At 48.1% G+C, this 24,878-nt stretch overlaps 1 protein-coding gene across 2 annotated transcripts; it reads right to left on the reverse strand.

The window, feature by feature from the left end:
• Positions 1-991: 991 nt before the first annotated feature.
• Positions 992-24,356, reverse strand: C1QTNF8 (C1q and TNF related 8). Of its 2 annotated transcripts, XM_083584827.1 has the most exons (5): positions 24,016-24,356; positions 19,039-19,371; positions 5,613-5,705; positions 3,994-4,231; positions 992-2,237 (listed from the first exon to the last, which is right to left on the reverse strand). In XM_083584827.1, the coding sequence occupies exons 3-5, from the start codon at positions 5,643-5,645 to the stop codon at positions 1,690-1,692; spliced, it is 819 nt and encodes a 272-aa protein (XP_083440953.1). In that variant the 5' UTR covers positions 5,646-5,705; positions 19,039-19,371; positions 24,016-24,356; the 3' UTR covers positions 992-1,689. The 2 variants fall into 2 exon arrangements, with proteins under 2 accessions (XP_083440953.1, XP_083440954.1); XM_083584828.1 differs by lacking the exon at positions 19,039-19,371.
• Between the last annotated feature and the right edge of the window lie 522 nt (positions 24,357-24,878).

Raw genomic sequence — 24,878 nt, forward strand, 5'->3', positions numbered from 1 at the left:
AAGGTACTACTGTATACTAAGCTAGATGGCCCAAATAGGCTCTTCCAGATGTCCTTTTTATTGCACATTCATGCTGATTTGTGTTCATGATGCTATCAGGGCAGCCATATGCAATCCTGTTCTCAAAACCCTTTGCAGCTGAGAAAGGGTTTGGGTGGTCACACTGCTTCATTTCCACTTCGTATTTCATAACTTCCTGATAAAATCCTGCAACAAATGTTCTGGTTTTTGTTTCGTTCCACTTTTGTTGCACCGTAGCCCCTTCTGCACAGTAATTATGTGGAAGAATTGGGGAAGCACCAGAGAGCAAATTAAAGCAGAACAAACCCACTGCTAATGTGTCAAGAAAAGACCTGAAGTCCCCCACCTGATCCCTGTACCCTCAAGGAGTGTCTCAGTAGCTCTACTGTTCCCTAAACTTCAGTCCAGTTGTTCCTGTGGCTTCCTTCATTGCAATTCCAAAGGAGCACAGCAAATTTTGGATGTGGTAGAAGTTGGGGAATCTTTTTTCCAGCCCAAGTCACATATTCCTTTGTGGGCAACCTTCCAGGCATTGTGTGCCTGCGGCAGACAGGGCCAGAGGCAAAGTGAGAGGAACCATGGATGTGAATCTTACCTTTTATAAAGAAAAGGCTACCCTGCAGCCACACGACTGCCAGAGGTTTCTTCATACGCATCTCTCTCTGTCCTCCATGCGGGCAAGCGAGAGGGGCAAGGGTCATGGACATATCCCAGCCAGGATAAGGCCTACAAGAAGGGGGTGGGATAGGACCAGTGTGTGGTGCGGCCTGAGAAGGAGTGTGGGTTGGAGAGGGTGCCAAGGGCCAGGCAGAGAGGCCTGGAGGGCTGCATTCAGACCCCAGAACCTGAGGCTCTCCAGACCTGTCACAGAAAGACCAGTGCCAGCCTCTTACCTCACCCATCCTCTGACTTTTCCGAAACCTTTCCAAAACACTTCTCTCACCTGAGTCAGTGAAGAAGTTCAGTCAGATGCTCGCACATTGTTAATTTATTCTTAAGTGAACGTGCTTAAGCAAGCAGCCTAAACCCTAAAGTTCCCATCATAATCTCATTAAGCCCATCTTAAAGGGGGAGATCCTGCAAAACACAACCTCAAATGTCATTTCCCCCACCACCACTGCATTTAAGGCCCAGAGATCCTGCCCCGGGTCTGTTTATCACAGTACTACGCCCCATCCGCATTATACATTTAAAGCAGTATCAAAGCACTTTAAACAGCCGTGTCTTCCCCCAAAGAATCATGGGTAGTGTACTTTGTTAAAGTGGCTGAAAGGTGTTGGGAAACGCCTATTTTTTAAAAAAAAATTAAGTTTTTACATAAAGTTTAAGGTATATAAAACAAACAGAACAATAACAACAACAAACAAGTGTGGGACAATCAAATTGAAAAGTCTGGGTGCTGTAGCTAATGGAGGGGAATAGGGGTCTCTCAACAACCACAAACTGTACTTCCCAGGATTCCTTGGGAGAAGACATGGCTGTCTCAAGTGGTATGATACTGCTTTACGGTGCAAATGAGGGCCTGGTGGAAACAGCAAGCCTCAAAGCACTTGTTCATGGGTTACCCTTCCAAATTTATCTTGGACCCCATGTAGGTAAGCAGTTCATGGACATGCCCCCTTGAGAGAACAGGTGGGACCACTTATCCTATGTTAGACCTGGAGCCTGTTACTCGACGGCCGGCTTAATCAAATGGCCATTGAAGGTGATATAGATGTCCGACTCCTCGCTGTAGATGCCGTTCTCCCTCTCCCGCTTGAACATCCGCACCCAAACCTCATCCCCTTCGAGGAGGTCGAGCATGAGGCTCTGGCTCTGCATAATGCTCCGCTCGCTGGGCTGCGAGTAGAGAATGGCCACCTCGTTGTCGTTCTTCATGATGTGGAGGTAGGTTTCCTTGTAGTTCCAGGTGTGGACATTGAGGTTGAAGAAGTAGATCCCCGGCACATAGCAGAAGAACTTCCCCGTGAACATGTTGAAGTGTTTATAGAGGTTGACAAACTCGGTGTCGAAAGTGACGTGCTGGTAGTAGTCAGAACTGTGGAGGGGTTTCCGCCGGCCCACAGAAAAGGCTACGTAATGTTGCTTGCAGGAGTTGCCTGGTAGCCCAATGTGGCCCTTTTGCCCCTTCTGGCCGCTATGACCACGAAGGCCTCGTTCACCCGCTTTGCCTTCTGGGCCAGAAATTCCTCGCTCTCCCATTTCACCTTTTTCACCTGAGGGCACAAGGAGAGGACAGGTTGTGAAAGTGCTTATTTGCCATGTAGTTTGGGCTGGAGGGTAGGGGTATCTGGCCAGGACAAAAGTTTGATTGCATTCCTGAATTGCAGGGTGTTAAACTAAATGACCATTTGCATCCCTTCCAACTCTATGATTCTATGGAGGCCAGGCAAGAAGAGCCTGCTGGATCAGGCCAGTGGCCCATCTAGTCCAACTTCCTGTTCTCAGAGTGGACAACCAGATGCCTGTGGGAAACCCACAAGCAGAGCCTGAGCACAAGATCACGTTCCCCTCCTGCACTTCTCAGCTACTAATATTCAGAAGTGTTGAAGGCTTAGCCAAAGGAGGCAGAGTATAGCCATCATGGATAGGAGTCACTGATAACCTTCACCTCCATGAATTTGTCTAATCCTTTTTAAAAGCCATCCCAGATGGCGGCCACCACTGCCTCCTGCAGGAGTGAGTTCCATAGTTTAGCTATGCGCTGAGTGAAGAAGTACCGTATTTTTTGCTCTATAAGACTCACTTTTTCCCTCCTAAAAAGTAAGGGGAAATGTGTGTGCATCTTATGGAGCGAATGCAGGCTGCGCAGCTATCCCAGAAGCCAGAACAGTAAGAGGGATTGCTGTGCAGAGATCCCTCTTACTGTTCTGGCTTCTGAGATTCAGAATATTTTTTTTCTTGTTTTCCTCCTCCCAAAACTAGGTGCGTCTTATAGAGCAAAAAATACGGTACCTTCTGAATCTTTTAATATCCAGGAGCCAGTTTGCAAAGCTAGAATTCAGTTTTGGCACATGTGAAGTAAGGGGTGATGCCAATAACGAATGGATTTTGAACAAGTGGTATTAAACATATCTATAGTTTATTTGAAGGGCCACCTCTACCTGTATATGTGCCCTCATGCTGATATTTGCTTCTGGAGTCCTTCTGGGTGCCCACTGCTGAGATGGCTCAAGCTGGCATGCACACACAGTAGATCTCTGCAGGCCTCGTAGTTGAGCTCTGCATATATCCCTCTTCAATGCTATCTTTTACTGAGATTGGAATCAGCCTGAGTGCTACAGAAAAGCTCCTTAAAATATTCTGGATCCAAGCCAGCGTTACTACTATATCTTGATAATTTCCCTTGCTCTTGGCTGTGTATCGCTTTGTGAGGGCAAAGCCCTAAAAAGCAACTTAAGGAAAATACTTTCAGGTAAATGCATAAACGTTGTTCAGCTGGGAGACAGAATTAAGGGATGAAGGTAAAGGTAGCTAAGTCATGAGGATGGCCCCTAGAGGAACGTCCATCCATCACCAGATTAGTCAGCACCAAATTGTTTGTAGCTGAATGTGTGAATTTGTTCCACTGAAAAAAGGGTACATTTGAAATGATGGTGAGTGCTTTTCCTTTCCAACTGGTCATTATGAGAACTCTGTAACTAAGAAACAGAACCTGGGTTTGCTTTTTGCGCCTCCTCCCTCCAAAGCCTTTTACCTTTTGTGATGTCTTTTCAGTTATAAGATGGAGGGCAAGGACTGTCTTATCAGTGACATTCATAAGCCTTTGGTGGGGAGATGGGGGTGTTGAAAAGCAGGTTTTTTTAAAAAAAAAGTATGTTGCAAATCAATAAATAATCAATATCTATGGTTTCTGAATGCTATTCACACACGCTAGCTTCATTGCTGGATGCTGCAGACATTGAGTGATAAATGTGCCCACGTGAAGCGACTCTTGCAGGGAAGAAGGACTAACCTTGGATGGCTGCTTACCTTTCAAGATTGTGATGTTGATAGTGGGCTGGATCCTGGGCGTGGCATAGAGGGAGTCGCTGGTCATCCGAGTGTAGCGGGAAGCGGTGATGGAGCTGGGCTGCTCAGCCGGACCGCAGCATCGCACACATGATGAAACCCTCCGGGCCTCTCTCTTTGGGAAGGCCTTGTCACCCAGTGGTCTTGTGGCATGCAGAGAAGAAGCCAGGAGCAGGAGAAAGGGCACCCTCATCTTGGACTAGCCAAATGAGAAGGAAGAAATGTTTTCCAGGGAGAGGGAAGGGACTCGGGGACACCTAACTTACCCTTGCATTGCAGGCGTCTTGCTGAATCAGGGACCCCACCAACAACAACAACTGGTGGTGCTGGTTTCTTTCTGGCTGTCCTGAATTTATGGCTAATTTTCTTTTTTTTTATGTTGTGCTTCTCTGGCAGCCTTTTTGTATCTCCTTGTCTGCTGCTTAAAAACCGCGGGGTTATTTTGGTTGCGCTTTTCTGAAGCTTTTCCAACTCAACAAAAAACTCTTGCTTTAATTTAGTGCTTTTTTTCTTTAAAAAAAATGCTTAGGGGTACTCTCTTTTTGACTCAAGAAAATCACGATTTTATAGTTCAAATTGGGGGGAAATAAACACAGTAAATGGACAAAAGTACAAAGATTCACAAAATGTTTAGGGGTATGCATACCCCTGCGTACCCCCAGGAGAAAGCACTGCTTTAACTTATTTTCTTCCACAACACACCTGATCCTTTTTTAGCTCAGGACTTCTTTTTTTGGAAAAAAGGTTTTCTGACACCTTTGCTTCGCATGCAGCTGAAGAAGATCGGTAGGAAAAGAGAAAATGCATCAAATCTATTATTAACTATTTTGCCAGAGAAACATCCACCCCACAGTCTCATTTATCTGCTGTAGCTACCTGTATATAAAATGATGGATGAGTGCAGTGGGCCTGCGGTGTCTGAACATGGCAAAAACCGATCAAAGCCCTATTTGCTCACCATGACGGGTGCTTCAGCGATGTGGGGTAGTAAAAAGAGTGACGGGTGAAAGGAAACATCCTGGGGTCTGAGACACATATTTTGGCTTATTAGGTTGTTGTGGAAAATAAAGACACCTTCTATTAGTCCCGAAGTCACTGTGTTTAGTTTCCCCCACTTCCTCCTTAACAGCAAAGATTTGAAGGATCACCTGCTAAGGAGTCATGGGACATTAGCAGGAATACACTAGACATCTGTAGTCAAAGATTTGGCTTGTGAGTTCAAATCATTATGTGGAATTATGTGCGGAGACTGGTCCATGAGGCCAAATAGGGACACTGCCCCACCAGTCTCAGCCTGTCCTCAACCAGTCCCCATTTGCCTGTTTTCTTACCCTTTTGGGGAGGGTCAATTGATGTTTGATATTGTTTCTTTCCTTGAGAAAGCAGGCCTTGCATCTGCTGAGGTTTAATTTTTGAGCTTCTGGAGCTCAAGGACATCACACCATGCTCACACCATACCAAAACAAACATTGCTTAGTACAGATAACATCTCAGCTTACTGTGCTTCTCAGTGTCCCTGTTATATGCAGATACAAATCCTTCAGATGTGAAGTGATCGTCATTACTTGCCATGAACTCACCCAGTTTAAGCTCGTCGTTTTCACCTGTGGCATTACTAACGATCCAAAAGCTTGGCTGTCCTTGCAGTTTTATGAGAGGGTGTCCTAGAGAAACTGAGAAAACATCATCAATTCATATTGGGAGCCTGTTAAGTCCCCCTTTCAAATTTCACCTCCAGTAGAAAAAGAAGAAGAGTTTGAATTTGATATCCTGGTTTATCACTACCTGAAGGATTCTCAAAGCGGCTAACATTCTCCTTTCCCTTCCTCCCCCACAACAAACACTCTGTGAGGTGAGTGGGGCTGAGAGACTTCAAAGAAGTGTGACTAGCCCAAGGTTACCCAGCAGCTGCATGTGGAGGAGCGGGGAAGCGAACCCAGTTCACCAGATTACGAGTCTACCGCTCTTAACCACTACACCACACTGGCTCTCTAGGTGACCTTGAACCAAGAGTCACCAACATGGCACAAGTGGTCACACTGGCACCCCAATTTCTTTTCTGGCACCCATGTTTGAGCAAAACTCACACACGGACTTCCTGCTTGAGGGTGGCTACCTTTTTCTTTCTTGAAAAGTACATAGAGGAGGAAGTTGGGAAAGTGGCCGTCTTTCCCTCTCCCTCTTTCAGCTCTATGTGATTTTCATGTCTCAGATAAATTATAGTGGAAGTTATAAGAGCTGTGTGGCCCCCATGGCACTTGCTCAAAAATCCAAAAGGTTGGTACCCCTTCCCCCCAGCTATCTTTAAAAAATCACCCTTTTTTTGAGACTCTGCTTCCCGATCTGAAATAAGGAAATAAGAATACTGCACACATGCCCCACAATATTTCATAGCTGAATATAGGGACATAATTGCAACTTCATACTGTTAGGTACTTTTTTCCTATGGCAGTCGAAGCAAGGCATTGTGGCTGATGTGTTGCTACCATCTGATACGGAAAGGGGGGGGGTACCATCTTCGGCCCCTCCACCAGCTCCAGGGGACTCGAGGCGATGACCTCGACAGCTCCCTAAACCCCACACTGTCGCACAAGCACCACACTGCACCCTCTGCACCCTAGTCCTGTAAATAAAGGACTTCTCTTTCCCTCTCCCTATACGGGCGGAATAAGCCCACCATCTTTCCTTCGTTTCCCTCTCGCTCCATTCTTAACGTGAGTGGACCGTGTCAAAATGTATTCCCATTGACTATAATGGCCGCGCTTTGGCCAATCAGAACCGTGCATTCGCCTTGCAGAGGTAGCTCAGCTAGCTTTGCACGCCTCATTTAACCTCCTGACAGGTTGTTGACAGCTCCCCTGCTGGGAGAACAATGGAATCGAAACTCCTGGACTCCTGAATGTATCAAAGACTGCAACAATGTATCCATTCACTTCCGACTTTGATTAGCAATATGAGAGTGAACTTGAAATAAGCTGAAACTTCTAAAATTCATATAAAATCAACCCTAGCACCGATTTCCTTCGTTCTGGTGTCAATCAGCTCAGCTCCCTTCGGACTCTACGATACCCTATTTCCCTCCATAATCTCCTAAGCGACAGGTCACGTACTCAGGAAGACCCTAATCCTGTCAGATCGTTCTGCCAAGCCCTTCCTCCGGGCAATGCCAGGTGGCAGACGATGCATATCTGGACTATTGTTCTATCACCACCGGTGCTCAAGAAGTGCTTATCTATGCATATCTCTCACTCCGCACACTGCCCCCTCCCTTCCCTGAAATGCTAATGTGTGTAACCCCACCTTTCTGTAACATATTCATGATGTAAGCTGTGAAACCCAACCTTCCCATAATGTATTCATGACGTTTATTGCACTGTATTCTGGGACTTGGAGGGAACTTTTAAAAGTTCATGTCACCCATTTCTGGCTGTTCAATCTTGCCTTGAACCTGTTGCGCAATAAACCTTGGATCTCCGCATCTTGCTCCTGTGTCCGGCTGAGCTCATTTTTCCGCTAGGACCCGCGGACTTAGTCCGACGAGCCGGGAGGCTGAGCAGACTCGCACCCGGAATTTTACCGTAACATTTGGCGCCCAACGTGGGGCGGGCGGTTCTCCCGTGCTGCTGACCGGGGGCCCCGAAATCTTCAGCCGGCTCCGGGCCGCTTTGCCCGGGAAGACCTTTTGGACCCCCGGCCATCCTCCGGGCGGTAATCAAACGTCCCAGGGTTCAGCCGGGGAGCAAAGGACATCCAGCCGGCTTCTTCGATCCCGGGATCATCATAGAAGACACGTGAGTATAAGGAAAAGGAAAACCCAGTGCACTGGTGGGAAGGGGGTGGAATCTCCTGGCAACTGAATTCTCTGCCCTCCTCTCTATCGCTCTTTCTCGCCTGTCTCTTGGTCCAGTTGCTGAGAGAGACCGTGGACTGCCGCTCGACCCGAAAGGGGGGTTCTGAGCTCTATCTCTTTTCCTCTCAAACCCTCCAGTCAGCCGCACCAATTGAGAGTCCGAAAGTAAGACGGAGAGACCCGGCTTGGAAAGACAGCCGACTCTCTGCAACGGACATCTCAGTTGAAAGCAAGGGGCTGGAGTTCTTCTTCCGAACTTCCCGAGCGCCCTTACGGAGGGGGCAGGAAGGGGTCTTGCTTTCTATCAATAATCCCAGCCGCACCGGTCGGGCCACGTAACACGTGTATCGTGCGTGAGCCCGCTTCCGAAAGCAAGGGGGATTTTCCGTCAACAAACAAAAAACTCTATCAAGGGACTACCCGATCTGGCACCGCACGGCGCGGGCGTCCAGTAGGGCCCCTTTTCCTGAGATTGTAACGATAGGTAGGAGGTTGCCAGGAGGGATAGCTCAAGAGGAATTGGGCGGGATTTGGCAGAGTGGAAAGGAAAACCCCAGGAAATAGATAAGTAAGGAAGAAGGAATAAGTGAGAAAGGAAAGAATTTTAGGAAATAGGTAGAAGAGCTCTCTAAAAAGAAACCCTGTTAGGAAGTTGCCAAGCAACTGAGGATAGCATTCCCTGATAAACCCCAGCCCCCCCTTTCAATAAACCTCTCTTCTTTTACCCCAGACACGCGTGAATTTAAAATGGGTACCCAAGCTTCCAAATACGAGCGGACTCACTCCGGGAGGAAGGCTTCCAGAAAGCCATCCGAATCCCAGAGAGACCCCGACTCCCCTCTCGAGGTTGTCATCTCTTATTGGAAGGCTATTCCCGGGCATAAGGTACTATCGAGACAGAAGCTAGAAGACCTTTGCAAAGAAACCTGGCCTACAGGCACAGCCTCCGCGAGACCTGAGCTACGCTGGCCAAAAGGAGGCTCTTTTAATGAAGACCGCCTACGATACCTCAAAAAGTATCTGATGGAGGAGAAGCCCCGTCAGTTAGAATACCTAGCCGCCTTCGAGACGGTCAGAGGAATGTTCCAAGTTCCGAAGGAGGCTACGAACTATCAATTGCCAATCTTAAGTCCTGCAAGGCAATCTCTACCCCCCCCGTATGAAGGATATTCTACAGATGACCATACGGAACAGACACTCATCCCCTTCTATTATAGGGGAACTACTCGACCCGCTCTAGATGAGAATTCAGACAGCGATGAAGGGACAGGAGAACCAGGAGCACAAGGGGGCATAAAACAGAGATTGCGAGCTAGAGATAAAAGGAATGTTACCACAGGAGACTCTAATCATGCAGAGAAATCCAAAGAGACCCCGGGGACGTCTAGGGACACGGGTCCGGTAGTCACCCAGATGCCCTTAAGGGCCCTACCGATCCCACCCTTGCAGCCGGACGGACCCCCTCGGATGATATACACCCACCACCCATTCTACACGGCAGACCTGGTAACCTGGTCAAATCAAATGCCATCCTTAAGAGATGACCCGGACAAATGCCACCGCCAGGTCAGCGCCATTTTTTCAACCCATAACCCAACTTGGCCGGACGTCCATGTTCTCCTGAACGCCCTTTTTAACGAAGCCGAGAAGGCAGATATTTTAGCCAAGGCTGCAGAAGCAATTGAACTCCCGGATTATCAAACGGGACGCCCAGAAGGGGTAGAAGCACTCACGGCTCAATGCCTGCGCGTCGAACCGGCCTGGGATTATAATACTACAGATGGGATTTGGTGTTTAAAGTTATTCAAGAAAGCGATCCTAGACGGCATTAAGGCTGCTGGACAACGTACTGTTAACTGGACGAAGGTCCAGACCGTGTTACAAGGGACCAACGAACATCCGTCCGACTATTACACCAGGCTGGTATCAGCCATCAAGACCTGGGGGGGGATTGATCCAGATAACCCCCAGCACGAAGTTATAGTGAAGGGCTTCTTTAAAGACCAAGCGTGCCCTGACATTAGAAAGGCTCTGAATCTACAAATAGGGTATGATGGAAAAAGCGTCAGTGAAATCCTCTCTATTGCAAAATCTGTTTTTAACTCTCGAGATGAGAGGAAAAGAAAAGACCCCAAACCTGAAACTGAGCAGATTCTAGCCCTTAGTATGGAACCACACTCCACCAGAGGCAGAGGTTTCAGTCGAGGAAGGGGGGTCCGGGGAGGAGGACCTCCGAACCCTCATAGACCGTGGGGACCCACTACTGGGGGATGCTTTTACTGTCAAGAAGACGGGCACATAAAAAGGTTTTGCCCCTACCTCAATAATATGGCCTACGGCGTACCGCAACCTAATATGGCCCACGGGTATGGAAACCCCACACCCACCACCTATACCCCTCATACAAACCCCTCGGCCCCCTTTAACCAACCGACGCCTCCAAGTGTACCTGCTCAAACCCAAAGACCCCTACCAGGACCGAGGACTCAGATGCCCGCAATAATCCCACCTACTCACCCTTGGACAAACGCCACCGCACCACCCTTGCACCCACCTAACCAACCTCCCCCGGACGATATAGAAACCTACTGACAATTAAAAGGGGATCCCAACCAAACTCAAACTATCTGTCCGATCCTAACCTTATCTCCAGAAGACCCGTTTTGCACCATAGAGATTGACGGCCATCCTTATCAATGCCTCTTAGATACCGGAGCCACATATTCTACCCTAACGAATAGCCATTTGGAACCAGGCTCAGAGACCAGAAAAGTTATGGGACTGGATGGGATACCCCGTACTTGTCCACTTTCACGCCCATCTAAAGTTACCCTCGGACCCCTGCTCGCTGAACATACCTTCCTCTTAACCAGCAGCCCTGTAAACCTCCTCGGAAGAGACTTACTTTGTAAATTAAATGCGACAATTAAATGTTCCAAGGAGGGCATCTACCTACACATGCCCGAGGAATCTATCCCCGCATTCCAGGGAATAATAGCGGAAGAGAAAGCAGACAGGCAATCTCCAGAGCTCCCTCCAGAGTTGAAGGACTTACCCTCCTCCCTATGGGGCACCGAGTCAACATCAGTGGGCCTCCTACTCTCAGCAACTCCCGTAAAAATCACCTACAAAACTGACCTACCTTTCCCGTGCACAAAACAATATCCTTTGCCCAAGGAAGCCATCGAAGGACTAACACCCATGATAGAGGACTTCCTTGAAAAAGGGATCCTGGTTCCTTGTGCATCACCATGCAATACCCCAGTGCTCCCAGTTAAGAAACCGTCCGTAGAAGGAGCCCCAGTCCGATACCGCTTTGTCCAAGATCTCAGACTGGTGAACCAATTTGTGATACCCCGCCACCCAGTGGTGGGCAACCCAAATTCCCTCTTGAACGCCATACCGGCAGAGACTGAATGGTATACAGCTGCGGATCTATGCTCTGCCTTCTTTAGCATACCCCTAGACCCTGCCAGCCAATTCCTCTTCGCCTTCACATGGGGCCCTAGTCAGCTAACCTGGACTAGGTTACCCCAGGGGTATGTGGAGTCACCCGCGATCTTCTCAGCCATACTGCATCAAGATCTGCAGGATGTACACCTCCCGGCTGGCTCCTCCCTCTTGCTTTATGTAGACGATCTGCTCCTCTGTTCTACTAGTGAGGAAGCATGTAAAACCGACACCAAACATCTTCTTGCTGAACTAGCCCGGAAGGGACATAAGGTCTCACCAAAAAAACTACAATACTGCAGGCAAGAAGTAAAGTACCTCGGGCACATCCTAGGAGTGGGCACCCGAAGCTTAGCCACTGACAGAATAGAAGCAGTGACAAAAATTCCCCTTCCAAAAACTAAGCGGCAATTGCGGGGTTTTCTGGGCATGGCTGGCTTCTGTAGAGCCTGGATCCCAGGTTACAGTGAAATAACAAAACCCCTGTCCGCCATGACCCGCCAAGACCATCCGGACATCCTAATATGGGAGGAAAGAGCCTATAAATCTTTTGAGCGGCTAAAGCGGGAACTAAGGTCTGCCCCCGCTCTAGGTTTACCCGACTACAGAATCCCCTTCAACTTGTTCGTCCATGAACACATGGGGGTAGCCTCAGGGGTACTGACTCAGCCTTTCCGAGACCAAGAGAGACCGGTAGCATACTATAGTCTGCAATTAGACACCACCGCGAAAGGGGCAGTAAGTTGCCTAAGGGCCATAGCCGCCGCAGCAATCCTCCTTGAAAAAGCCCAAGAGACGGTCCTAGGACACGAAATCATCATTCATGTTCCCCACTCCGTCTCCACCCTCCTAACTTTGAGAGGCTGCCATCATTTTTCAAATTCCCGACTAAACAAGTATGAAGCCCTCCTATTAACACCATCAAACGTTACTATCAAACGAGTCAACTCCCTTAACCCAGCTACCCTTCTGCCTCTCCCTGAGGACGGAACCCCACACCACGACTGTGCCACCATAGTTCGACAGGCAGAAAGACCCAGGGAAGACTTAGATCATCTACCTTTGGAGAACCCGGACCTAATACTTTACACAGACGGTAGCTCAAAGGTTGTGGAGGGGGAGAGGAAAACAGGATACGCCGTGGTCACTGATTTTGAAATCTTAGAATCCAACCCAATTAACCCCCAATATAGTGCCCAAGCTGCAGAATTAATAGCACTCATACGTGCCTGTGAGATCAGCGAAGGCAAGCGGGCTACCATCTATACCGACAGTAAATACTGCTTTGGATTGGTACATACTACCGGTCAAATCTGGCTACAAAGGGGCTTCCTGACGGCAGCCGGCTCTAAAATTTCACACGCTGCCTTAGTAGAAAGGCTCCTGACTGCCATCCACCTACCGGCCGCGATCGCAGTTGTGCATTGCAAAGCACACACCCGGGGTAGGGACCCAGTATCAAAGGGTAACAGACGAGCTGACAAGGCAGCTCAATCAGCAGCACTCCGCCCCCCGAACAACGAGTCAGAATTTCAGGCCGTACAAATCCCAGCCAACATAGATCCCACACAAATTTACAAAGAAACCCCTGAAGAGGAAAAAAGCCTCTGGCGCTCTGTGGGTGCATTCGAGCAAGATGGCGTGTGGGTCCTCCCAGATGGCAGGACCGTCCTTCCAAAATCCTGGGTTCCAAAATTGGTGAGGGTCCTCCACCAACGAACACACTGGGGAAAGGGGAGGCTGGTAGAGCATGTTAAGAGGTCCTGGTACGCTCCGGGACTTGCAGTCGCAGCCACAACCGCATCAAAGAACTGTACCACTTGCAACTCCTTTAACCCCAAGCGACAACCCCGAAAGCCACCGGGAGCCAGGCCATGGGCATTCGTCCCCTTTGAAAGCCTACAATTGGACTTTATCGACCTACCACACTGCCAGGGCTTCAAACATGCCTTGATCATAGTAGATAAGCTCTCCTCCTGGGTAGAGGGATTCCCCTGTAGGAAACCCACCGCTTCTGTAGTAGCCAGAGCCCTCCTACAAGACATCATTCCTCGGTTTGGCATTCCCCGCCGCCTAGACAGTGACAGAGGAACCCATTTCACTGCTCAAATAGTGCAATCAGTGGCAAAAGCTCTACAAATAAAATGGGATCTCCACACACCCTATCACCCTCAGTCCTCTGGTCAAGTAGAGCGCATGAACCAGGAGATCAAAATACAACTGGGAAAACTCTGTAAGCTCACTGGACTGAAATGGGTAAATGCACTCCCACTAGTTCTCCATAATATAAGGAGTGCCCCTACTGGACCACTGAAACTATCTCCATACGAACTCTTATTCGGGAGACCTCCCCCTGTCTATAATACCATCTTTCCCCTCTCTGAACTTGAACTAGGGGAGGCAGAACTCACTAATTATGTCATTCAGCTTCAGACACAGCTACAACGTCTCCACCAGTACGCGGCTCTCGAAGGACAGAATCTGCCCATCGACGTCGAAGCCCACTCCTTCCATCCAGGTGATTGGATCCTCGTTAAGGTCTATCAAAAGGAACCCCTTCAACCTGCGTGGGAAGGTCCCTACCAAATCCTGCTGACTTCACCAACCGCCGTGAAAGTAGGTGAGAAAACCTCCTGGCTACATCACACGAGGTGCAAGTCGGCACCCCCCCCTCCGGAGGCGGAAGAAGACTGTGGTGACGACTTCACCTTTTCAACTCCGCCCGCTTTGCCAACTTCATACATCGACGACGAAGATCAACAGACCGGACCAGATCGGAGCCAAGATCGGGCTCAACAGACCGGACCAGATCGGAGCCAAGATCGGGCTCAACAGACCGGACCAGATCGGAGCCAAGATCGGGCTCAACAGACCGGACCAGATCGGGGCCAAGGTCGGGCTCAACAGACCGGACCAGACACCGCTACATCCAACTGGACTTCCGAGATCATCCCCGACACCAACGCCATCAAACTCCGCTTTAAACGGTTTTGACAGCTCACTTTGACAGCCTCTTTGACAGCTCCATAGACTTCCGCTAGTTTTGACAGCTCACTTTGACAGCCGCTCTGACAGCTCCATAGACTTCCGCTAGTTTTGACAGCTCACTTTGACAGCCGCTCTGACAGCTCCATAGACTTCCGCTGGTTTTGACAGCTCACTTTGACAGCCGCTTTGACAGCTCCATAGACTTCCGCTGGTTTTGACAGCTCACTTTGACAGCCGCTTTGACAGCTCCCTAGACTTCCGCTGGTTTTGACAGCTTACTTTGACAGCCGCTTTGACAGCTCCATAGACTTCCGCTGGTTTTGACAGCTCGCTTTGACGGCGATTTGACAGCTCACTTTGACAGCCACCCTGATACCTCGCTTTGACGATTGGCCTCGCAGCTTACCCTGACGACCCCGTGGATTGCCTCCTTCCTTTAACCCCGTGTGACTATGAACCTGGTCCTTTTCCTCCTTTTCCTCGTCACCCCGACCGGAGCATCGCCTCCCTCATCAGACCACTGCACCGGACTGCAAACGGACTATCATTTCCTCGACTACCACAAGGTCGAGACCGGAGGAAAGTCCAACCCTGACCGAATGGGGGACTTTGACTTCTGTCTCCCGGAATCCCGGACCCTTCTGCGCCATTCGCTTGTACCCCGGCTCACAAACAATGAATATTGGGAACTCTTCATCCGCGACAAAGACCTACACCGCATCGGGTCAGCTGCCCTCACGCTCGATCACTCGTTTTACCGATTGCAGTGCTATAACGGGACGTACCTTCTCTACCAAAATGGAGAGGTCACGCGGAGCCCTAATTGGACCGAAAGCAAGGTACGGAGAGCTTCGCCGGCATACACTGACTCGAACCATCCCTCCGAAAACCTGATCTTCGGATTCCAGTGCCTCCTCATGACCCCAGGACCCCGGAAGCCTCAACTCCAGGGACTTTGTCTGAGGCGGTTCTGTTGCTTGTGGGACCTTGGAGTCACCCATGACTGGAAGGGAGCCGAATACCTGGAAGGATGGCATCATCCCGTGCACCCTTCACGCCCCCCCACATGGGACAATGTCGGACCACTAAGGTGCGGAGGCATCGCCAAGGAGAGGCGACTCCTCAATACTACCGATCCTCTTCACCCAGTAGGCACTGCACCCCGACGACTCGGCACAGACCCCTCCATCCCCGGAGAAGACCTCCTCTCATCCTGGGAACAAAACTCTTACATCAAGCTTCTCAGTCAGGTGGCAAAGGAGGCACCCTACTCTGACTGCTGGATCTGCGCCCATGCACCCAGCCACCTCCAACAAAGCTTACCCCTGGTCCCAATACCAGTAACCTTGGAGCAGTTCCGCTCCGGAGACGTCACCTCCTGGAACCTAACTGCACTGAACTTAACACATCAATACCTCTACCTCACCGGACCCACGAAGGGACCCCTCTGTCGTGCCTTCACCGGAGACGGGACCTTCATCGGATCTAGCACATGTAGTTCCAATTTGGAAATCCTGTCCACCGGCGAGGTCACCGTTACCGACACCACTGGCTCCCACACCTACCCCAACCTCACCAGTGCTTGGGCCACTGTGGTAGGGCACCAACCCCATTGGAAACCCCAGCCAACGGACTCTATACTGCTGCAAGCTCTTGCCTCCGGGAGGATGGAATCTTACCTTAGCGGCTTATTCTGGGTATGTGGACACCGCGCATACACCTGGGTAAGCCCCCACATGTCGGGATCCTGCTTTGTTGGGTACATTGTTCCCGGAATCAGAGTGGTTCCGCACCTACCCCCCGGGAGGCAGAGGAACAGGAGAGAACAGAAGGGGCTGTCAGACCTGTCAGATGTCGCTGCCAATGGGGAGACGGTAGGCAGAGCCCTCTTCCCCGCTTATGGAGCAGGATCCAACCATGTGGACATCCTCCGGCTCACTGACATCCTACTTAAATTCATGCAGGAAGCCACACAAATTACCGATTCCCTCATGTCGGAACTGTCCGAGGTAAGGCAATTAAGTTTACAAACCCGAATTGCGACAGATTTCCTGCTGTCCAGTCAGGGAGGAACGTGTGCCTTAATAGGTACCGAATGCTGCACCTATGTGACTGACCAATCTCTAAATATCACCGGACATTTAAATAATATCCATGAACTAGCAGGAAAACTAAGCGACATACAGCATGAGGGACTATCCGATCTAGACCTGTGGGGATGGCTACCGAAGCTCGGATGGCTTCGACAATTACTTAAGGTTATGCTTGTTACTGTCCTTGCTGTTGTCCTTTGCGTCTCAATGTTCTGCTGTACTATCCACTGTGTGACTCCTTGCTGTTCTCTCTTTCGCTGTCCTAAACAATCTGCCCCTCTTTCCTTCCGAGCCTATTCCCGTTCACACAGTGCCCCTGTCTTCCCTGAATATGTGCAGATGAGACATCTAGGAGAAGGGGAGTATGAGATCACAGAAATATAGGGTGCGGAGAAAGGATTTGCAAGTTCTTACAGAACTTTAATGCAAATCTATCTCCGAATGGGGGACTGATACGGAAAGGGGGGGGGGTACCATCTTCGGCCCCTCCACCAGCTCCAGGGGACTCGAGGCGATGACCTCGACAGCTCCCTAAACCCCACACTGTCGCACAAGCACCACACTGCACCCTCTGCACCCTAGTCCTGTAAATAAAGGACTTCTCTTTCCCTCTCCCTATACGGGCGGAATAAGCCCACCATCTTTCCTTCGTTTCCCTCTCGCTCCATTCTTAACGTGAGTGGACCGTGTCAAAATGTATTCCCATTGACTATAATGGCCGCGCTTTGGCCAATCAGAACCGTGCATTCGCCTTGCAGAGGTAGCTCAGCTAGCTTTGCACGCCTCATTTAACCTCCTGACAGGTTGTTGACAGCTCCCCTGCTGGGAGAACAATGGAATCGAAACTCCTGGACTCCTGAATGTATCAAAGACTGCAACAATGTATCCATTCACTTCCGACTTTGATTAGCAATATGAGAGTGAACTTGAAATAAGCTGAAACTTCTAAAATTCATATAAAATCAACCCTAGCACCGATTTCCTTCGTTCTGGTGTCAATCAGCTCAGCTCCCTTCGGACTCTACGATACCCTATTTCCCTCCATAATCTCCTAAGCGACAGGTCACGTACTCAGGAAGACCCTAATCCTGTCAGATCGTTCTGCCAAGCCCTTCCTCCGGGCAATGCCAGGTGGCAGACGATGCATATCTGGACTATTGTTCTATCACCACCGGTGCTCAAGAAGTGCTTATCTATGCATATCTCTCACTCCGCACACTGCCCCCTCCCTTCCCTGAAATGCTAATGTGTGTAACCCCACCTTTCTGTAACATATTCATGATGTAAGCTGTGAAACCCAACCTTCCCATAATGTATTCATGACGTTTATTGCACTGTATTCTGGGACTTGGAGGGAACTTTTAAAAGTTCATGTCACCCATTTCTGGCTGTTCAATCTTGCCTTGAACCTGTTGCGCAATAAACCTTGGATCTCCGCATCTTGCTCCTGTGTCCGGCTGAGCTCATTTTTCCGCTAGGACCCGCGGACTTAGTCCGACGAGCCGGGAGGCTGAGCAGACTCGCACCCGGAATTTTACCGTAACACATCGGAAAGAGAAGCCCCGAATGTCCTCTTCTCTGTAGTATTTAGTAACAGAGTACATGACAGGATGTCTTTCCATTATGAGTTTTCTCACCTCCATCTCTTTTCATTGGTCTGCTACTTTCAGGGGTGGGGAAACTCAGAGTGCAATGGCATCACATCCAAGAGCTCAGTGGTATTATTATTATTATTATTATTATTATTATTATTATTATTATTATTAAAATTTGTATACTGCCCTTCATCCACAGATCTCAGGGTGGTTCACAACAGAAAAATATAATACAAAAGCACAACATACATGAAAAAAGCAAGAGCAAAAAACCCATAATATTGAGAAAGAGCGAGGGTCTGACTCAGTATAAGGCAACTTCCTATGGCAAAAACTGAGTCACCTTTAGGCCTGATCCAGCAAATGAATCCTAAGGTCTCTCTCCCCTTGGCACAAGAAAGAGTCAAAGAAAGGCTTGGAGAGGGAGTTAAAGAGCTAAGCTGATGGCCAGGGGCCATTTCTGCCTACCAAAAGGCAAGACCAAGATTACATTTCTCTGGGAGTATTCAAAGCTGATCATGTTATTGAGAAGAAATCCTTATCTTTGAAGTGGAGGAAAAGGGAACCAGACCAATTGCTGGCTAGAAGATTATGGGAGCTTTTTCATTGCAAAGTCAGGAAACACAGCGGGGTTGTTCTAAAATCGATAGTGGTGTTAATTTGAAACTGGCAACTACTTCTCTTTTGTCATAGTGACTCCTGTTCTTAGGAACAAAGTAATCCACTTTATGCCAAGTAAGGCCATTGGTCCAACTTGCTCAGGATTTCCTACACTGACTGGCAACACCTCTCCAGGGTTTCTGGCAAGGGAATACGCTTCAACGGCCCCAATTTTCCCAGGAAAGCTCCAGAATGTCTAAAGCCATCATGGCTTCTGTTTTGACCCCAAGGGCGCCCAATTTCTCCCGGCCAGTGGACAGGGGCAGAAGTGGCATTGGGAAGGAGACATGAGGGCTCCCCCCCTTTCCCCCCAACATGGTGCTCTTCCAGGACCTTCTGAACTACAACACCCATCAGCCACCCAGGTTACCTTGCTGTGGAATGGGAGATCTGAAGTTTCTTCCTTAGGACTGATGGGGAGGAAGTGACATCACCGCCACCCCTCCGGAGGAAACAGAGCTGTCTCCTTCACTCCGTCTTCCTCTTGGCTTCAGAGCTTCCCATGGACTGGGGTCGCTTTCCTCTGTGTGTTTGGGCAGACTGGCGTTGGTTCTCTAGCACCGTGTTGCTGTAGCCACAAAAAGGGATGGAGATTTCCGCAAGGAAGCTTTGACTTCAGAAAAGAAGTGCAGATACAACAATGGTCAAAGTGTTTACAGTGTTTTCTGCTGCTTCTGGGAACATCCTGCTGATATAACTCCCTCTGCCACCAAATGTTTTGGAGACATTTTGATAGTGTTGGTAGCCAAAACAAGTGGTGGTTCAAGGATTTTTGGGAAGAGAGAGAGAGAGAGAGAGAGAGAGAGAGAGAGAGACCGTACGCTGTGTTTTTCTGTGTATAAGACTGGGTTGTTGTTTTTTTATACCAAAAAATAGGTTTAAAATTGGGGCTCATCTTATACACGGGTAGTGCTGAGGGGTGTTTTCTTATTTTGGAGTCCCCCAAAATAGGGGGTGTCTTATACATGGGGGCGTCTTATAGACGAAAAAATATGTACGTGTGTGTGTGTGTGTGTGTGTGTGTGTGTATCTCCCATGCAACTATTAAGCTCACTTTTCACCTTCCCAACTGTATTTCTTCATGCTAAGCTAGGGTCGTAATGAGGCACTAGAAATCCTCCCAAAGGGGCTGCATAGCGACAGCCTTGCATTTTTTGGTATATATAGGAAGGCATGGAAAAAGAGGGTATAGAAATGGAAAAGGCACAGATTTCCTGCATTATTGTGACATACATTGTAATGTATAATTATCTTTATTTATTAGTCGCATTTTTGCACTCAGATGTCTCAAAGTGATTTACACAATAAAAACAGAAACGGCAGTTCTACACATGCAATGAATGGCCAGGTTTTGCCTGAGGGCCAAATTAAGATGTGGCATTAAGCATGCAAAATACTAATAATTAATAATAATAATTAGTCACCATAGTAGTATGTATTATGATTATTTTCTTATTAATCGCCTTCCACAATGCATCTCAAGGTGATGTACAATAAAAATGATAAAAAGAACACAAAAAACAACAGAAATGTGTGTGTGTGCTGCCCTTATATTCCTGCTCTTTCTCCATGGGGCTCAAGGTATAAGACATGATTTCCTCCTCCTTATTTAATCCCCACAACACCTCTGTGAGGTAGGTTTGGCTGAGAGGCAGCAACTGGCCAAAGGTCAGCCAGTGAGCTTCATGGCCGAGTAGGGATTTGAACCCTGGTCTCTCAAATCCTAGTCTGACACTCTAATGCTAACCAATACACCACACTGACTTATATAGACAGACAGACAGATAGACAGACAGATACCAAAGGATGCCCATGGCAGAGACCCATTCGTCCAGCTAGGAAAGCTTGTCAGAACAGAATTAGTAGTAGTACCCTGCCCCAGCCACTCTTCAGTTGTTTCCAGAAAGCGCAGACAGTGGGTGCCTGTTGTATCCCCACAGAACGGGGCAGCCATACTGGAAGCCCTGTTTGTGCAGACCCATTTTGCCATGTGAACAGACCCCCTTCATAACTATGATTGGCAGCTGACCAGAAATCAGCCGGTGAATCTTAGCATGGCAAGAAAATGAGCATTGTCCCCTGCTAAATGTTTGTTATACGTATCTGTTCTATTCTCTGCTGGGGCAACAGTGTGAACACCCAGAAAGGAAATAGTTCCCCTTCTCAAGATAATGTAAACTTTCTCCCCTCATCATCAGGCAAGGGATCCTGCACTGTCAACAGTCATAGCACAAGCAGATATCTTCTCCTTGGGGAAAGCTTTGCCTGTTGAATGTCTGCCTGTCGTGCAGCTGTTAATAGCACAGGAGCCCTACCAGAAGGCAGGGTGGTAACCCTAGTGGGCTGTCTTGGGCTGTAACGGAGAGCTGAATCATCATCTCAACACATTAAGGTTTTTTTTTAAATTCCTGTTGAGTCAGAAGCAGAGCTCTTTCCATTACAGTTATGTTCCTGGCAAAGGGGAAACCTGGGTTTCATACCATTTCCAGCCAAAAATATTGGCTAGCAATGATCCCTCACTCTTTCTTCTTTTCCTAGTAAGGGAAAGTGGATGCAAAGTCAGATTTAATAATTTGATGCAAAGTCAGATTTGCTTTAATTTTCCTCGAATGTGTGCAAAGTTGCATATATTAGAGGAACGTGTGCATAAGAATGCATACATTAGTGAAAATAGTATATTGTTACAGAAGTTGGGTGCCACCCCCATTCTCTACCGAGCAGAAGCAGGGTTCCAGGGGGTTCCATCCAGGCGCTCACCCAGAGGCGGCTATCATAGCTTTAAGAAATATGGTTTATTCACCTATTTACACCTTCAGTCTGCATGGAGGGAGTCCAGATCTTACAGCATGGTCATTTCCAGCAGACCTTGTCCCCCACAGCAGTGCAGCACTGGAGGCAAAGGCATCTCTCCCAGCCAGCCTTCAGCCTGCCCACCCAAGATGGATCTCTGTCTGTTGTCTCCCTTCTTCTTCCCAGCACCCTTTGCTCTAATGCATCTCTTTTCCTGACACCTCAAACACACACCACATCACCATGGCAACCTTTGTCCGCCCAGGCCCAAGAATTCCTTTCCGGTGGACCATCAACACCTTTTGTCATGTTAATGCCTCTATCCCAAGTGAGGCCTTGGCTTGGAAAGGAAGCTTAGCCTGTATTTTTCCACTGGCTTCCAATCTTCCCTTCTATACTTCAAATAATCAAAATCCTATCATTTATTAATTTCTAGAGTTTAAGCGGGGTCCCACCCAAATCTATAACAATATTTTTTTAAAAAATGCATTGTGTTTGGACAAATGTCCTGCAAAAATTGTATCTATTAGGCACAGTAAGATGCAAATTTCCCCCTACAATCAGACAATGCTTAAGGAACACACACACAAATGCAGAGAACTGAACTGGAAAAGGGAGGTTGGAAAAAAATTGGAAAAAGGAGAACGTGAGAAACTGAAATTGACAGATTCCTCCACCTCTCCCCATTGGCAAAGACAAGGTACTCTGCATGTCCTCAGAGTGTTTTTCATATTTGCTTCATTATACTCCTTCTCTTGGCCCTATAGCATAAAGTAGGGTTGCCATATATCTGGAATTTCCCAAACATATCTGGAATAATGCAATCAGCAGCAGTGCCCTGGCAGAAACTGGCAAAATGTCCAGGAAAATCTGAACAGTGCCGTTTTTCCCGAATTTCCATTTTAAAAAATAGCTCAAAAAGCTCAGCAACTTTTCCCTCTGGATTTTCACAGCTTGGAATCAGGCAACCCTATAGCAAAAAGCCATGCATCTAGGACTAGAGGGGACAGGATATTATGACCCTTGGGTAGAAGAACTTTCCCTCCTTCTACCAGAGCGCTATACTACTCTGATATCTGCAACAACAGGTCATTGCTCCTGGCTCGGAGGGTGAGGGTGGCACCTGTGGAATCCTTGCCAACAGCAGTTCAGAAGAATTCAGCAGAGAGCCTCCCCTCCCCTCCCTGCCCAGGGCTGCTCTTTTCGTGTGACTGCATTAGCATGGCATTGATCATGAAAGTCGATATCACCACCCGGTGCAAGGGAGGCTTGCTGTGACGAGAGCCGCAGACAGACGCAACAGGAACCCAGCACCAGTCTATGCAGCTTTGATGTAATGAGGCAGGAAACCAATTCCATCAATGGTTGCTCAGCTGATCCAGACAGGCTTTCTGCTGCACGGTAGAGGGTGGGGGAAACCCGGCAGACTTCCCCCTACCTATCTAGGATGCAACCGTCCCAAATCCTTCTTGATCCAATCTTGTCTTTGGCAAAGTGGCTGATGTAGTCTATAGGGATCAGCAAGAAGAGGCCCCGGGATGGAATCTGTCTTCTTCCTTCACCTCCCACCCCCATTCATGTCAGGAGTAGGGATAGGGGAAGACATTCAGTACAGTTCACATTTAAAGGCAAACCTACATAATCTGCACTCTCCAAAACTAAATGTGAAATGAAACTCAGCCACCCTTCAGAAGTCACACTTCTCTCAATTTTGCAGTGCAGTTCTTCAGCCAGGCAATGTGGGCAAAAATACATATATCAGGGGAAATTGAAAAGAAAAATTGTGATATTAGGGGATTTCATTTCATGTCTTGAAAACAGGCTTAACTATTCCATATAGAAAGGAAAATATCATACCAATGTAATCTTCCATGAATAAATCACCTGGATGATATGCCCATTTTTGCACCTCTGTCCAGATCAATCCAGGAAAGACATCACCACTGCCACAATTACTCCACTGACAGGTCACAGGGATGAACAAATCTGTTCATTTCAGCTTCTCTTGGTTTCTCGTTTTTCCAATCTTAAATTCAGCCTCCCCCCCCCCTTTCCACAGCAGTTTGAAAAACCTCTCGTGAAAACTCATCAGCATTTGAGTGCATATTTCTCCTAAAAATACATATTTTTTTCTATCCAGTTTTGACTAAGGCACACTTTGTTGCAGGCAACATCCCCTACTATAATGCGGTTTTGTATGTTATTTTCACCAATATATGCATTTTTATGCATACTTTCCTCTACTATATGCATGGTTTGATTGGACCACTACATCACAAAATTTGGATAAAAGTGCATTTCAAAGAATTATATCTTGGTTCGCATATTGGTTCAAGAAGTATGAATTAGCTAGTTTCTCATTAAACTGGGAACAGAGTCAAATTTCTCCCCTGATCTTAGTAACAGATCAATTTGTCCCCCAATCCACTGCAACACTTCAAACTCAAAAACTTGAGCAACCAAACTGGTGACCTTCTCAGTTTGCCACCCCTATGAATTCCTTGGCATAAGCTTTCATTCTGTTGCATATCACTACTTCGGGTGTCACACAACTTACCTTTGTGACTCAAAAACTCCTTTCTCCTCAGCTTCCTAGCTGCCCTTCCTAGCCTGGAGATCTGAGTGCTCTCTTGTTCATTCAGGGATCAGACTTGTGGTTTCTCCCGCCGTTAGAAGCGCCCTTCCTGGTATCCAAATGAAACACTGGGTAGCAAGCCAACTTCTTATGAAACTCTGTGGCCTCACATGGCCAGCGGCTCTCAGGACGATTTTCTTGGAGTTGCTTGCACACACGTCCAATACGATGTTGTGGGTTCAGCTTCTGCTTCTTCAGGTTAAAAGAGGAGGCTGAAAACTTAAGCAGACCAACGTCTTCTGCATCCAAATGGACAAGGGGGAGACACGTGGAATACATTTTCCTTTGAGAACTAGCATCACTTAGAAAGCCACTTTTCCTCCCAAAAGAATTTATTAATGTGATCGACAGATGTTCTTGGCTTTGGCAAGGGAGTGAACTTTCCAACCATGCAACATGCTTTGGAGTCTCGGATCAGCACTGAGCTGAGAATATACATTCTATGAACTTTAAGTGTAGGATTCAGGTCAGCTGTAGACTTTTGCCCCATGAAGACATCGCTTGCTTTCTCTTGCTCTTCCTTCAGAGCTCCTCCTGCAAACCATCTATTCCATGAAACCTATAGCTTTACCTCTGTGCCTTACCCAGAATGCTTCTGAATGTCTGTGGCTGGAAACCACAGAAAGGGAGAGTGCTGTTGGGCTCAGGTCTTGCTTGCAGATTTCCCATCGGCCTCTAACTGGCCAAGGTGCAACAGGATGCTGGACTAGACGGGCCATTGGACTTTTCCAATAGGCTCTTCTTATGTCCTTATGTTGTAGAACAGTGGTTCCAAACTGGTTGTC

The sequence above is a fragment of the Podarcis filfolensis genome (genome assembly GCF_964270895.1).
Source record: "Podarcis filfolensis genome assembly, chromosome: 14".
Classification (NCBI taxonomy): Eukaryota; Metazoa; Chordata; class Lepidosauria; order Squamata; family Lacertidae; genus Podarcis; species Podarcis filfolensis.

Coding starts and splice junctions, on each gene's coding strand:
- C1QTNF8 (XM_083584828.1), bottom strand. CDS start 5,645: ATGCCACAGGTGAAAACGACGAGCTTAAACTGG. Junction 4,232..5,612: donor AAACGACGAGCTTAAACTGG/GTGAGTTCATGG, acceptor TCATTTGGCTAG/TCCAAGATGAGGGTGCCCTT. Junction 2,238..3,993: donor CAACATCACAATCTTGAAAG/GTAAGCAGCCAT, acceptor TTGTGCCCTCAG/GTGAAAAAGGTGAAATGGGA.